Below are 15,961 nucleotides of genomic sequence, written 5' to 3' on the forward strand. Positions count from 1 at the left end.
CACACCGTCCCTCTATCGGACCCCATACCACACCGTCCCTCTACGGACCCCATACACACCGTCCCTCTATCGGACCCCATACACACGTCCCTCTATCAGACCCCATAACACACCGTCCCTCTATCAGACCCATACACACCGTCCCTCTATCAGACCCCATACACACCGTCCCTCTATCAGACCCCATACACACCGTCCCTCTATCAGACCCATACACACCGTCCCTCTATCAGGACCCCATACACACCGTCCCTCTATCAGACCCCATACACACCGTCCCTCTATCAGACCCCATACACACCGTCCCTCTATCAGACCCCATACACACCGTCCCTCTATCAGACCCCATACACATCATCCCTATCAGACCCCATACACACCATCCCTCTATCAGACCCCATACACACCATCCCTCTATCAGACCCCATACACACCGTCCATATCAGACCCCATACACATCGTCCATATCAGACCCCATACACATCGTCCATATCAGACCCCATACACACCATCCCTCTATCAGACCCCATACACATCGTCCATATCAGACCCCATACACATCGTCCATATCAGACCCCATACATCGTCCATATCAGACCCATACACACGTCCCTCTATCAGACCCCCCCTATACCACAACCGTCCCTCTATCAGACCCCATACACAACCATCCCTCTATCAGACCCCATACACATCATCCATATCAGACCCCATACACACCGTCCCTCTATCAAACACATCATCCCTCTATCAGACCCCATACACACCGTCCCTCTATCAGACCCCATACACACCGTCCCTCTATCAGACCCCATACACACCGTCCCTCTATCAGACCCATACACACCGTCCCTCTATCAGACCCCATCCATATCAGACCCCATACACACCGTCCCTCTATCAGACCCCATACACATCGTCCCTCTATCAGACCCCATACATATCAGACCCCATACACACCGTCCCTCTATCAGACCCCATACACCACCGTCCCTCTATCAAACACATCATCCCTCTATCAGACCCCATACACACCGTCCCTCTATCAGACCCCATACACACCATCCTCTATCAGACCCCATACACACCGTCCCTCTATCAGACCCCATACACACCGTCCCTCTATCAGACCCCATACACACCGTCCCTCTTCAGACCCCAAGTAACACGTCCTCTATCGGACCCCATACACACCGTCCCTCTATCGGACCCCATTTACATCGTCCCTCTATCGGACCCCATACACACCGTCCCTCTATCGGACCCCATACACACCGTCCCTCTATCGGACCCCATACACACCGTCCCTCTATCGGACCCCATACACACCGTCCCTCTATCAGACCCCATACACACCGTCCCTCTATCAGACCCCATACACACCGTCCCTCTATCAGACCCCATACACACCGTCCCTCTATCAGACCCCATACACACCGTCCCTCTATCAGACCCCATACACACCGTCCCTCTATCAGACCCCATACACACCGTCCCTCTATCAGACCCCATACACACCGTCCCTCTATCAGACCCCATACACACCGTCCCTCTATCAGACCCCATACACACCGTCCCTCTATCAGACCCCATACACATCATCCCTATCAGACCCCATACACACCATCCCTCTATCAGACCCCATACACACCGTCCATATCAGACCCCATACACATCGTCCATATCAGACCCCATACACATCGTCCATATCAGACCCCATACACACCGTCCATATCAGACCCCATACACATCGTCCATATCAGACCCCATACACATCGTCCATATCAGACCCCATACACATCGTCCATATCAGACCCCATACACATCGTCCATATCAGACCCCATACACACCGTCCCTCTATCAGACCCCATACACACCGTCCCTCTATCAGACCCCATACACACCATCCCTCTATCAGACCCCATACACATCATCCATATCAGACCCCATACACACCGTCCCTCTATCAAACACATCATCCCTCTATCAGACCCCATACACACCGTCCCTCTATCAGACCCCATACACACCGTCCCTCTATCAGACCCCATACACACCGTCCCTCTATCAGACCCCATACACACCGTCCCTCTATCAGACCCCATCCATATCAGACCCCATACACACCGTCCCTCTATCAGACCCCATACACATCGTCCCTCTATCAGACCCCATACATATCAGACCCCATACACACCGTCCCTCTATCAGACCCCATACACACCGTCCCTCTATCAAACACATCATCCCTCTATCAGACCCCATACACACCGTCCCTCTATCAGACCCCATACACACCGTCCCTCTATCAGACCCCATACACACCGTCCCTCTATCAGACCCCATACACACCGTCCATATCAGACCCCATACACATCGTCCATATCAGACCCCATACACATCGTCCATATCAGACCCCATACACACCGTCCATATCAGACCCCATACACATCGTCCATATCAGACCCCATACACATCGTCCATATCAGACCCCATACACATCGTCCATATCAGACCCCATACACATCGTCCATATCAGACCCCATACACACCGTCCCTCTATCAGACCCCATACACACCGTCCCTCTATCAGACCCCATACACACCATCCCTCTATCAGACCCCATACACATCATCCATATCAGACCCCATACACACCGTCCCTCTATCAAACACATCATCCCTCTATCAGACCCCATACACACCGTCCCTCTATCAGACCCCATACACACCGTCCCTCTATCAGACCCCATACACACCGTCCCTCTATCAGACCCCATACACACCGTCCCTCTATCAGACCCCATCCATATCAGACCCCATACACACCGTCCCTCTATCAGACCCCATACACATCGTCCCTCTATCAGACCCCATACATATCAGACCCCATACACACCGTCCCTCTATCAGACCCCATACACACCGTCCCTCTATCAAACACATCATCCCTCTATCAGACCCCATACACACCGTCCCTCTATCAGACCCCATACATATCAGACCCCATACACACCGTCCCTCTATCAGACCCCATACACACCGTCCCTCTATCAAACACATCATCCCTCTATCAGACCCCATACACACCGTCCCTCTATCAGACCCCATACACACCGTCCCTCTATCAGACCCCATACACACCGTCCCTCTATCAGACCCCATACACCCGTCCCTATCAGACCCCATACACACCGTCCCTCTATCAGACCCCATACACACCGTCCCTCTATCAGACCCCATACATATCAGACCCCATACACACCGTCCCTCTATCAGACCCCATACACACCGTCCCTCTATCAGACCCCATACACACCGTCCCTCTATCAGACCCCATACACACCGTCCCTCTATCAGACCCCATACACACCGTCCCTCTATCAGGACCCCATACACACCGTCCCTCTATCGGACCCCATACACACCGTCCCTCTATCGGACCCCATACACACCGTCCCTCTATCGGACCCCATACACACCGTCCCTCTATCGGACCCCATACACACCGTCCCTCTATCGGACCCCATACACACCGTCCCTCTATCAGACCCCATACACACCGTCCCTCTATCAGACCCCATACACACCGTCCCTCTATCAGACCCCATACACACCGTCCCTCTATCAGACCCCATACACACCGTCCCTCTATCAGACCCCATACACACCGTCCCTCTATCAGACCCCATACACACCGTCCCTCTATCAGACCCCATACACACCGTCCCTCTATCAGACCCCATACACACCGTCCCTCTATCAGACCCCATACACACCGTCCCTCTATCAGACCCCATACACACCGTCCCTCTATCAGACCCCATACACACCGTCCCTCTCACCGTTGTTTCCCATGCCCTTCATCATGACCTCTGTCTGGGCGAACTCGTAGCCAAAGCTGAGCTCACTGGACACATTGCTGACCGTATCAAAGTCCACTTCCAACTGGTCAGTACTGAGGCAATTCTTCATCACACTACCCGCCTCATCCTCACCCCCCGCATGGGCTAGGTGTCTGGGCAGGTTGATCCTGGGGGGTGGAATGAGGAGAGAGAGAAAGGGTGAGAGAGAGAGAAAGGGTGAGAGAGAGAGAGAGAGAGAGAGAGAAAGGGTGAGAGAGAGAAAGGGTGAGAGAGAGAGAGAAAGGGTGAGAGAGAGAGAGAAAGGGTGAGAGAGAGAGAGAGAAAGGGTGAGAGAGAGAGAGAGAAAGGGTGAGAGAGAGAGAGAGAAAGGGTGAGAGAGAGAGAGAGAGAAAGGGTGAGAGAGAGAGAGGGTGAGAGAAATCATGAGGTATACATTTCAGACATGCTTACAGATGAATAACAGCTGCTACTCAAGTACATAGAGATGTTATTTTTTTAAACAGTAGCCAGCCTAACCCTTCCCCACAGTGTGAACAGGCAGACCTGAAGAAGTGGTTGTTTCCCCACAAGATGCGGTCTCCATGGTGAAGCAGGACTGGGTTGGTGACTGAAGAGCCATTCACACACGTACTGTAGACAGAGAGACCGTATCATCACTGACTACAGCATCGATACAGTACAGTATGTATTTATTTGTGTAGTGTGTTAATGTCTCAGATGACATTAACAAGCCACAAATACAGGTGAGAGAGAGACTTGTCTACTGTGTGTTGTGATGTGTGTGTGTGTGTGTGTGTGTGTGTGTACCATTACTTTGTGTGTGTGTACTGTGCATTGTGGTGTGTATGATTATTGTGCGTACTGTGTGTTGCGGTATGTGTGCATGTTAGGGCCGGGACGATTCCAGTATCACCACACTCATTAGTATGAGGCAAGGAAACAAAACACCAAGCAGATTTAACTCCTTCAGAGAAACAGCCTTCATGTTGGAAACATACATCACAACATGTGTTACGTACAGCAGGTTTAGGACCAGGCTATATCACAACATATATACAGCAGGTTTAGGACCAGGCTATATCACAACATATATACAGCAGGTTTAGGACCAGGCTATATCACAACATATATACAGCAGGTTTAGGACCAGGCTATATTACAACATATATACAGCAGGTTTAGGACCAGGCTATATCACAACATGTGTTACATACAGCAGGTTTAGGACCAGGCTATATCACAACATGTGTTACATACAGCAGGTTTAGGACCAGGCTATATCACAACATATATACAGCAGGTTTAGGACCAGGCTATATCACAACATATATACAGCAGGTTTAGGACCAGGCTATATCACAACATATATACAGCAGGTTTAGGACCAGGCTATATCACAACATGTATACAGCAGGTTTAGGACCAGGCTATATCACAACATATATACAGCAGGTTTAGGACCAGGCTATATCACAACATACATACAGCAGGTTTAGAACCAGGCTATATCACAACATATATACAGCAGGTTTAGGACCAGGCTATATCACAACATATATACAGCAGGTTTAGGACCAGGCTATATCACAACATATATACAGCAGGTTTTTAAAGGAACAAAGGGTTCGGTCTGCTTTGTGTTTTTGTTTTTTCTCTGGAAACAATATGGTGATACTGGTATCATCACAGCCCTAGTAAGTATTATAACAGTAATGATTCTAGTCCTGAATGCTGATTGGCTGACAGTACTATAACAGTAATGATGTATCTAGTATTATAGACTGGGTGGTTCTAGTCCTGAATGCTGATTGGCTGACAGTACTATAACAGTAATGATGTATCTAGTATTATAGACTGGGTGGATCTAGTCCTGAATGCTGATTGGCTGACAGTACTATAACAGTAATGATGTATCTAGTATTATAGACTGGGTGGATCTAGTCCTGAATGCTGATTGGCTGACAGTACTATAGCAGTAATGATGTATCTAGTATTATAGACTGGGTGGATCTAGTCCTGAATGCTGATTGGCTGACAGTACTATAACAGTAATGATGTATCTAGTATTATAGACTGGGTGGTTCTAGTCCTGAATGCTGATTGGCTGACAGTATTATAACAGTAATGATGTATCTAGTATTATAGACTGGGTGGTTCTAGTCCTGAATGCTGATTGGCTGACAGTATTATAACAGTAATGATGTATCTAGTATTATAGACTGGGTGGTTCTAGTCCTGAATGCTGATTGGCTGACAGTATTATAACAGTAATGATGTATCTAGTATTATAGACTGGGTGGTTCTAGTCCTGAATGCTGATTGGCTGACAGTATTATAACAGTAATGATGTATCTAGTATTATAGACTGGGTGGTTCTAGTCCTGAATGCTGATTGGCTGACAGTATTATAACAGTAATGATGTATCTAGTATTATAGACTGGGTGGTTCTAGTCCTGAATGCTGATTGGCTGACAGTACTATAACAGTAATGATGTATCTAGTATAATAGACTGGGTGGTTCTAGTCCTGAATGCTGATTGGCTGACAGTACTATAACAGTAATGATGTATCTAGTATAATAGACTGGGTGGTTCTAGTCCTGAATGCTGATTGGCTGACAGTAGTATAACAGTAATGATGTATTATAGACTGGGTGGATCTAGTCCTGAATGCTGATTGGCTGACAGTACTATAACAGTAATGATGTATCTAGTATTATAGACTGGGTGGTTCTAGTCCTGAATGCTGATTGGCTGACAGTACTGTAACAGTAATGATGTATTATAGACTGGGTGGTTCTAGTCCTGAATGCTGATTGGCTGACAGTACTGTAACAGTAATGATGTATTATAGACTGGGTGGTTCTAGTCCTGAACGCTGATTGGCTGACAGTACTGTAACAGTAATGATGTGTCTAGTATTATAGACTGGGTGGTTCTAGTCCTGAATGCTGATTGGCTGACAGTACTGTAACGGTAATGCTGTATCTAGTATTATAGACTGGGTGGTTCTAGTCCTGAATGCTGATTGGCTGACAGTACTATAACAGTAATGCTGTATCTAGTATTATAGACTGGGTGGTTCTAGTCCTGAATGCTGATTGGCTGACAGTACTGTAACAGTAATGATGTATCTAGTATAATAGACTGGGTGGTTCTAGTCCTGAATGCTGATTGGCTGACAGTACTGTAACGGTAATGATGTATCTAGTATTATAGACTGGGTGGTTCTAGTCCTGAATGCTGATTGGCTGACAGTACTGTAACAGTAATGATGTATTATAGACTGGGTGGTTCTAGTCCTGAATGTGCTGATTGGCTGACAGTACTGTAACAGTAATGATGTATTATAGACTGGGTGGTTCTAGTCCTGAATGCTGATTGGCTGACAGTACTATAACGGTAATGATGTATCTAGTATTATAGACTGGGTGGTTCTAGTCCTGAATGCTGATTGGCTGACAGTACTGTAACGGTAATGATGTATTATAGACTGGGTGGTTCTAGTCCTGAATGGTACTGTAACAGTAATGATGTATTATAGACTGGGTGGTTCTAGTCCTGAATGCTGATTGGCTGACAGTACTGTAACAGTAATGATGTATCTAGTATTATAGACTGGGTGGTTCTAGTCCTGAATGCTGATTGGCTGACAGTACTGTAACGGTAATGATGTATCTAGTATTATAGACTGGGTGGTTCTAGTCCTGAATGCTGATTGGCTGACAGTACTATAACAGTAATGATGTATCTAGTATTATAGACTGGGTGGTTCTAGTCCTGAATGCTGATTGGCTGACAGTAGTATAACAGTAATGATGTATCTAGTATTATAGACTCGTATCACCACAGCCCTAGTGAACGTACCGGGAGCTGCGGTGTGGCGTGAGAACCACTCCAGTGTCAGCGGTGATGTTGATGACACAGTGTTCAGGGTGGATGGCCATACCACACAGCTGAATATCCTGAGAGTCAGCTGAGCCAACACGCGTGTGCTCCTAGACACAGGACAGAGGCGTGATAGAGATGACATACACTACCAGTCAAAAGTTGGGACACTCCTGCTCATTCAAAGGTTTTTCTTTATTTTTACTATTTTCTACATTGTAGAATAACAGTGAAGACATCAACACCATGAAATAACACATATGGAATCATGTAGTATCCAAAAAAAAAGTGAAACAAATCTAAATATATTTTATATTTGAGATTCTTCAAACTAGCCACCCTTTGCCTTGAAGACAGCTTTGCACACTTGGCATTCTCTCAACCAGTTTCATGAGGGAGTCACCTGGAATGCATTTCAATTAACAGGTGTGCCTTGTTAAAAGTTAATTTGTGGAATTTCTTTCCTTCTTAATGTGTTTGAGCTAATCAGTTGTGTTGTGACAAGGTAGTGGTGGTATACAGAAGATGGCCCTATCTGGTGAAAGACCAAGTCCATATTAAGGCAAGAACAGTTCAAATAAGCAAAGAGAAATGACAGTCCATCATTACTTTAAGACATGAAGGTCAGTCAATCTGGAAAATTTCAAGAACTTTCAAAGTTTCTCAAGTGTAGACACAAAAACCATCAGGCGCTATGATGAAACTGGCTCTCATGAGGACCGCCACAGGAAAGGAAGACCCAGAGTTACCTCTGCTGCAGAGGATAAGTTCATTAGAGTTACCTGCACCTCAGATTGCAAAAAAAGTAATAGACACATCTCAACATCAACTGTTTAGAGGAGACTGCGTGAAATCAGGCCTCCATTGTCGAATTGCTGCAAAGAAACCACTACTAAAGGACACCAATAATAAGACGAGACTTGCTTGGGCCAAGAAACACGAGCAATGGACATTAGACCGGTGGAAATCTGTCCTTTGGTCTGATGAGTCCAAATTGGAGATTTTGGTTCCAACCGCCGTGTCTTTATGAGATGCAGAGTAGGTGAACGGATGATCTCTGCATGTGTGGTTCCCAACGTGAAGCATGGAGGAGGAGGTGTGATGGTGTGGGGGTGCTTTGCTGGTGACACTGACTGTGATTTATTTAGAATTCAAGGCACACGTAACCAGCATGGCTACCACAGCATTTTGCAGCGATACGCCATCCCAACTGGTTTGCGCTTAGTGGGACTATCATTTGTTTTTCAACAGGACAATGACTCAAAACACACCTCCAAGGCTGTGTAAGGGCTATTTGACCAAGAAGGAGAGTGATGGAGTGCTGCATCAGATGACCTGGCCTCCACAATCACCCGACCACAACCCAATTGAGATGGTTTGGGATGAGTTGGACCGCAGAGTGAAGGAAAAGCAGCCAACAAGTGCTCAGCATATGTGGAAACTCCTTCAAGACTGTTGGAAAAGCATTCCTCATGAAGCTGGTTGAGAGAATACCAAGAGTGTGCAAAGCTGTCATCAAGGCAAAGGGTGGCTACTTTCAAATATAAAATATACTTTGATTTGTTTTTTTACTTTTTACGTTACTACATGATTCCATATGTGTTATTTCATAGTTTTGATGTCTTCACTATTCTACAATGTAGAAAATAGTACAAAATCCCTGGAATGAGTAGGTGTGTCCAAACCTTTGACTGGTACTGTGTGTCAAAATAGACATGATATTATCCAACCAAGCCTACACACTAGACAGAAACATGGGACGCAAATCAGAGTCAGGTCCTCAATCCCTTAATGAAGAGTGAAATGGAGATATAAAAGTCTATAAGATCAGTGGATTATATGTTAAATTGCTGACCGTACCTTTAGATAGTAAACCAGCAGCTCATTGAGGGCAGGGTCGGCGTTGAGGTTGACAAGGAAACACTTGTCGTCTACCACTCGGATGCCAGACGACTGGAGAGAGATACCTAGAGACTCCAACTGTTTCTGACGCTCCTAGAGGACAACATAGAAGATAGATGACTGGAGAGAGATACCTAGAGACTCCAACTGTTTCTGACAGTCCTAGAGGACAACATAGAAGATAGACGACTGGAGAGAGATACCTAGAGAGTCCAACTGTTTCTGACACTCCTAGAGGACAACATAGAAGATAGACGACTGGAGAGAGATACCTAGAGAGTCCAACTGTTTCTGACGCTCCTAGAGGACAAAACACTGACATTAACAATACATGTACATATGTATGTACGTTCTGTTGTATATCTGTACCTGAGCGACAGCCTCAGTCTTGCCGAGTTTCAGCTCCCAGGTGTGTGTTCGCGTGTGTTTTTTTGGTTTTACTATCCTTGTGGGGACCAGAAGTCCTCACAAGGATAGTAAAACAAGGAAAGCTCGGACATGTGGGGTCCCCACAAGGAAAAATACTATTTTAGGCTTAAGGGTTAGGGAAATAGGATTTTGAATGCGTATCAATTGTTTGGTCCCCACAAGGATAGTAAAACAAGCGTGTGTGTGTGTGTGTGTGTAGCTACCTGAGCCACCGCCTCAGTCTTCCGTAGTTTCTGTTCCCAGGTAACCGTCATCTCCTGAATCAGTTTCTCTGACTCCTCCAGCCTCTCCTTCAAATCTGGAGCCTTCATAGACTGAGAGGGAGGAGACAAACAACCATTATAAAGACACACACACACAACCATTATAAAAGACACACACACACAAGCAATATAATTATTAACTGTTCAGTACCTCAGTGAGTTGGTGATGCCTGTTATATAATTATTAACTGTTCAGTACCTCAGTGAGTTAGTGATGCCTGTTACATTATATAATATAATAACTGTTCAGTACCTCAGTGAGTTGGTGATGCCTGTTATATAATTAATAACTGTTCAGTACCTCAGTGAGTTAGTGATGCCTGTTATATAATTAATAACTGTTCAGTACCTCAGTGAGTTAGTGATGCCTGTTATATAATTATTAACTGTTCAGTACCTCAGTGAGTTAGTGATGCCTGTTATATAATATAATAACTGTTCAGTACCTCAGTGAGTCAGTGATGCCTGTTATATAATTAATAACTGTTCAGTACCTCAGTGAGTTAGTGATGCCTGTTATATAATTAATAACTGTTCAGTACCTCAGTGAGTTAGTGATGCCTGTTATATAATTATTAACTGTTCAGTACCTCAGTGAGTTGGTGATGCCTGTTATATAACTATTAACTGTTCAGTACCTCAGTGAGTTAGTGATGCCTGTTATATAATTATTAACTGTTCAGTACCTCAGTGAGTCGGTGATGCCTGTTATATAATTAATAACTGTTCAGTACCTCAGTGAGTTAGTGATGCCTGTTATATAATTATTAACTGTTCAGTACCTCAGTGAGTTAGTGATGCCTGTTATATAACTATTAACTGTTCAGTACCTCAGTGAGTTAGTGATGCCTGTTATATAATTAATAACTGTTCAGTACCTCAGTGAGTTAGTGATGCCTGTTATATAACTATTAACTGTTCAGTACCTCAGTGAGTTGGTGATGCCTGTTACATTATATAATATAATAACTGTTCAGTACCTCAGTGAGTTAGTGATGCCTGTTATATAATTAATAACTGTTCAGTACCTCAGTGAGTTAGTGATGCCTGTTATATAATTAATAACTGTTCAGTACCTCAGTGAGTTAGTGATGCCTGTTATATAATTAATAACTGTTCAGTACCTCAGTGAGTTAGTGATGCCTGTTATATAATTAATAACTGTTCAGTACCTCAGTGAGTTAGTGATGCCTGTTATATAATTATTAACTGTTCAGTACCTCAGTGAGTTAGTGATGCCTGTTATATAATTAATAACTGTTCAGTACCTCAGTGAGTTAGTGATGCCTGTTATATAACTATTAACTGTTCAGTACCTCAGTGAGTTAGTGATGCCTGTTACATTATATAATATAATAACTGTTCAGTACCTCAGTGAGTTGGTGATGCCTGTTATATAATTAATAACTGTTCAGTACCTCAGTGAGTTAGTGATGCCTGTTATATAACTATTAACTGTTCAGTACCTCAGTGAGTTAGTGATGCCTGTTACATTATATAATATAATAACTGTTCAGTACCTTAGTGAGTTGGTGATGCCTGTTATATAATTAATAACTGTTCAGTACCTCAGTGAGTTAGTGATGCCTGTTATATAACTATTAACTGTTCAGTACCTCAGTGAGTTAGTGATGCCTGTTACATTATATAATATAATAACTGTTCAGTACCTCAGTGAGTTGGTGATGCCTGTTATATAATTAATAACTGTTCAGTACCTCAGTGAGTTAGTGATGCCTGTTATATAATTATTAACTGTTCAGTACCTCAGTGAGTCAGTGATGCCTGTTACATTATATAATATAATAACTGTTCAGTACCTCAGTGAGTTAGTGATGCCTGTTACATTATATAATTAATAACTGTTCAGTACCTCAGTGAGTTAGTGATGCCTGTTATATAATTAATAACTGTTCAGTACCTCAGTGAGTTAGTGATGCCTGTTATATAATTATTAACTGTTCAGTACCTCAGTGAGTTAGTGATGCCTGTTATATAATTATTAACTGTTCAGTACCTCAGTGAGTTGGTGATGCCTGTTATATAATTATTAACTGTTCAGTACCTCAGTGAGTTAGTGATGCCTGTTACATTATATAATTAATAACTGTTCAGTACCTCAGTGAGTTAGTGATGCCTGTTATATAATTAATAACTGTTCAGTACCTCAGTGAGTTAGTGATGCCTGTTATATAATATAATAACTGTTCAGTACCTCAGTGAGTTAGTGATGCCTGTTATATAATTAATAACTGTTCAGTACCTCAGTGAGTTAGTGATGCCTGTTATATAATTAATAACTGTTCAGTACCTCAGTGAGTTGGTGATGCCTGTTATATAATTAATAACTGTTCAGTACCTCAGTGAGTTAGTGATGCCTGTTATATAATTAATAACTGTTCAGTACCTCAGTGAGTTAGTGATGCCTGTTATATAATATAATAACTGTTCAGTACCTCAGTGAGTTGGTGATGCCTGTTATATAATTAATAACTGTTCAGTACCTCAGTGAGTTAGTGATGCCTGTTATATAATTAATAACTGTTCAGTACCTCAGTGAGTCAGTGATGCCTGTTATATAATTAATAACTGTTCAGTACCTCAGTGAGTTGGTGATGCCTGTTATATAATTATTAACTGTTCAGTACCTCAGTGAGTCAGTGATGCCTGTTATATAATTAATAACTGTTCAGTACCTCAGTGAGTTGGTGATGCCTGTTATATAATTAATAACTGTTCAGTACCTCAGTGAGTTAGTGATGCCTGTTATATAATATAATAACTGTTCAGTACCTCAGTGAGTCAGTGATGCCTGTTATATAATTAATAACTGTTCAGTACCTCAGTGAGTTGGTGATGCCTGTTATATAATTATTAACTGTTCAGTACCTCAGTGAGTTAGTGATGCCTGTTACATTATATAATATAATAACTGTTCAGTACCTCAGTGAGTCAGTGATGCCTGTTACATAATTATTAACTGTTCAGTACCTCAGTGAGTCAGTGATGCCTGTTATATAATTATTAACTGTTCAGTACCTCAGTGAGTCGGTGATGCCTGTTATATTATATAATATAATAACTGTTCAGTACCTCAGTGAGTTAGTGATGCCTGTTATATAATTAATAACTGTTCAGTACCTCAGTGAGTTAGTGATGCCTGTTATATAATTATTAACTGTTCAGTACCTCAGTGAGTTAGTGATGCCTGTTATATAATTAATAACTGTTCAGTACCTCAGTGAGTTAGTGATGCCTGTTATATAATTATTAACTGTTCAGTACCTCAGTGAGTTGGTGATGCCTGTTATATAATTAATAACTGTTCAGTACCTCAGTGAGTTAGTGATGCCTGTTATATAATTATTAACTGTTCAGTACCTCAGTGAGTTAGTGATGCCTGTTATATAATTAATAACTGTTCAGTACCTCAGTGAGTTAGTGATGCCTGTTATATAATTAATAACTGTTCAGTACCTCAGTGAGTTAGTGATGCCTGTTATATAACTATTAACTGTTCAGTACCTCAGTGAGTTGGTGATGCCTGTTATATAATATAATAACTGTTCAGTACCTCAGTGAGTTAGTGATGCCTGTTATATAATTAATAACTGTTCAGTACCTCAGTGAGTTAGTGATGCCTGTTATATAACTATTAACTGTTCAGTACCTCAGTGAGTCGGTGATGCCTGTTATATAATTAATAACTGTTCAGTACCTCAGTGAGTTAGTGATGCCTGTTATATAACTATTAACTGTTCAGTACCTCAGTGAGTCGGTGATGCCTGTTATATAATTAATAACTGTTCAGTACCTCAGTGAGTTAGTGATGCCTGTTATATAATTATTAACTGTTCAGTACCTCAGTGAGTTAGTGATGCCTGTTATATAACTATTAACTGTTCAGTACCTCAGTGAGTCGGTGATGCCTGTTATATAATTAATAACTGTTCAGTACCTCAGTGAGTCGGTGATGCCTGTTACATTATATAATATAATAACTGTTCAGTACCTCAGTGAGTTAGTGATGCCTGTTATATAATTAATAACTGTTCAGTACCTCAGTGAGTCGGTGATGCCTGTTATATTATATAATATAATAACTGTTCAGTACCTCAGTGAGTTGGTGATGCCTGTTATATAATTAATAACTGTTCAGTACCTCAGTGAGTTAGTGATGCCTGTTACATTATATAATATAATAACTGTTCAGTACCTCAGTGAGTTGGTGATGCCTGTTATATAATTAATAACTGTTCAGTACCTCAGTGAGTCGGTGATGCCTGTTATATTATATAATATAATAACTGTTCAGTACCTCAGTGAGTTGGTGATGCCTGTTATATAATTAATAACTGTTCAGTACCTCAGTGAGTTAGTGATGCCTGTTACATTATATAATATAATAACTGTTCAGTACCTCAGTGAGTTAGTGATGCCTGTTATATAATTAATAACTGTTCAGTACCTCAGTGAGTTAGTGATGCCTGTTATATAATTAATAACTGTTCAGTACCTCAGTGAGTTAGTGATGCCTGTTATATAATTAATAACTGTTCAGTACCTCAGTGAGTTGGTGATGCCTGTTACATTATATAATATAATAACTGTTCAGTACCTCAGTGAGTTGGTGATGCCTGTTATATAATTATTAACTGTTCAGTACCTCAGTGAGTTGGTGATGCCTGTTATATAATTATTAACTGTTCAGTACCTCAGTGAGTTGGTGATGCCTGTTATATAATTAATAACTGTTCAGTACCTCAGTGAGTTGGTGATGCCTGTTATATTATATAATATAATAACTGTTCAGTACCTCAGTGAGTTGGTGATGCCTGTTATATAATTAATAACTGTTCAGTACCTCAGTGAGTTGGTGATGCCTGTTATATAATTATTAACTGTTCAGTACCTCAGTGAGTTGGTGATGCCTGTTATATAATTAATAACTGTTCAGTACCTCAGTGAGTTGGTGATGCCTGTTATATAATTAATAACTGTTCAGTACCTCAGTGAGTTGGTGATGCCTGTTATATAATTATTAACTGTTCAGTACCTCAGTGAGTTAGTGATGCCTGTTATATAATTAATAACTGTTCAGTACCTCAGTGAGTTAGTGATGCCTGTTATATAATTAATAACTGTTCAGTACCTCAGTGAGTTAGTGATGCCTGTTACATTATATAATTAATAACTGTTCAGTACCTCAGTGAGTTGGTGATGCCTGTTATATTATATAATAACTGTTCAGTACCTCAGCCTCAGTAAGCTGGTCTCGTAGTTTCTCCACCTCCACCCGTAGCTCTCTGATGATGCGTGCGTTGGGGTCTTCGTTGACGACGGCGTGGTTGACGATGCTCTTAGCCCGGTCAGCGTAGCGCAGCGTGGACAGAGTCTCATCATAGTTATCAGCTGCTGGACTCACCGTGGCTACCATGGCTGTCCTACTGTTACCACCCAGACTGTCCTGGAGAGAGGGAGAGGTTACTCTGTTAGAAAAGACAGCATGATACCACCCAGACTATCCTGGAGAGGGAGAGTCCCCTAAGTAAGCTGGTCCTGGGGCTCTGTTCACAAACACAAACAGACCCCACAGAGCCCCAGGACAGCAA

At 42.6% G+C, this 15,961-nt stretch overlaps 1 protein-coding gene across 1 annotated transcript in view; it reads right to left on the minus strand.

Annotated features, from left to right (window-relative positions):
• Positions 1-15,961, minus strand: part of LOC120019401 (kinesin-like protein KIF13B) — a gene marked incomplete at its 5' end in the record, with an annotated part of 88,628 nt that overhangs the window by 52,667 nt on the left and 20,000 nt on the right. The window contains 6 exons of the mRNA XM_038962689.1: positions 3,847-4,034; positions 4,411-4,497; positions 7,735-7,865; positions 9,616-9,750; positions 10,290-10,400; positions 15,604-15,816. Coding sequence (XP_038818617.1) covers positions 3,847-4,034; positions 4,411-4,497; positions 7,735-7,865; positions 9,616-9,750; positions 10,290-10,400; positions 15,604-15,816 — 865 coding nt within the window. The remainder of the gene's footprint in view (positions 1-3,846; positions 4,035-4,410; positions 4,498-7,734; positions 7,866-9,615; positions 9,751-10,289; positions 10,401-15,603; positions 15,817-15,961) is intronic.

Source organism: Salvelinus namaycush, chromosome 24 (assembly GCF_016432855.1).
Source record: "Salvelinus namaycush isolate Seneca chromosome 24, SaNama_1.0, whole genome shotgun sequence".
NCBI classification, from domain to species: domain Eukaryota; kingdom Metazoa; phylum Chordata; class Actinopteri; order Salmoniformes; family Salmonidae; genus Salvelinus; species Salvelinus namaycush.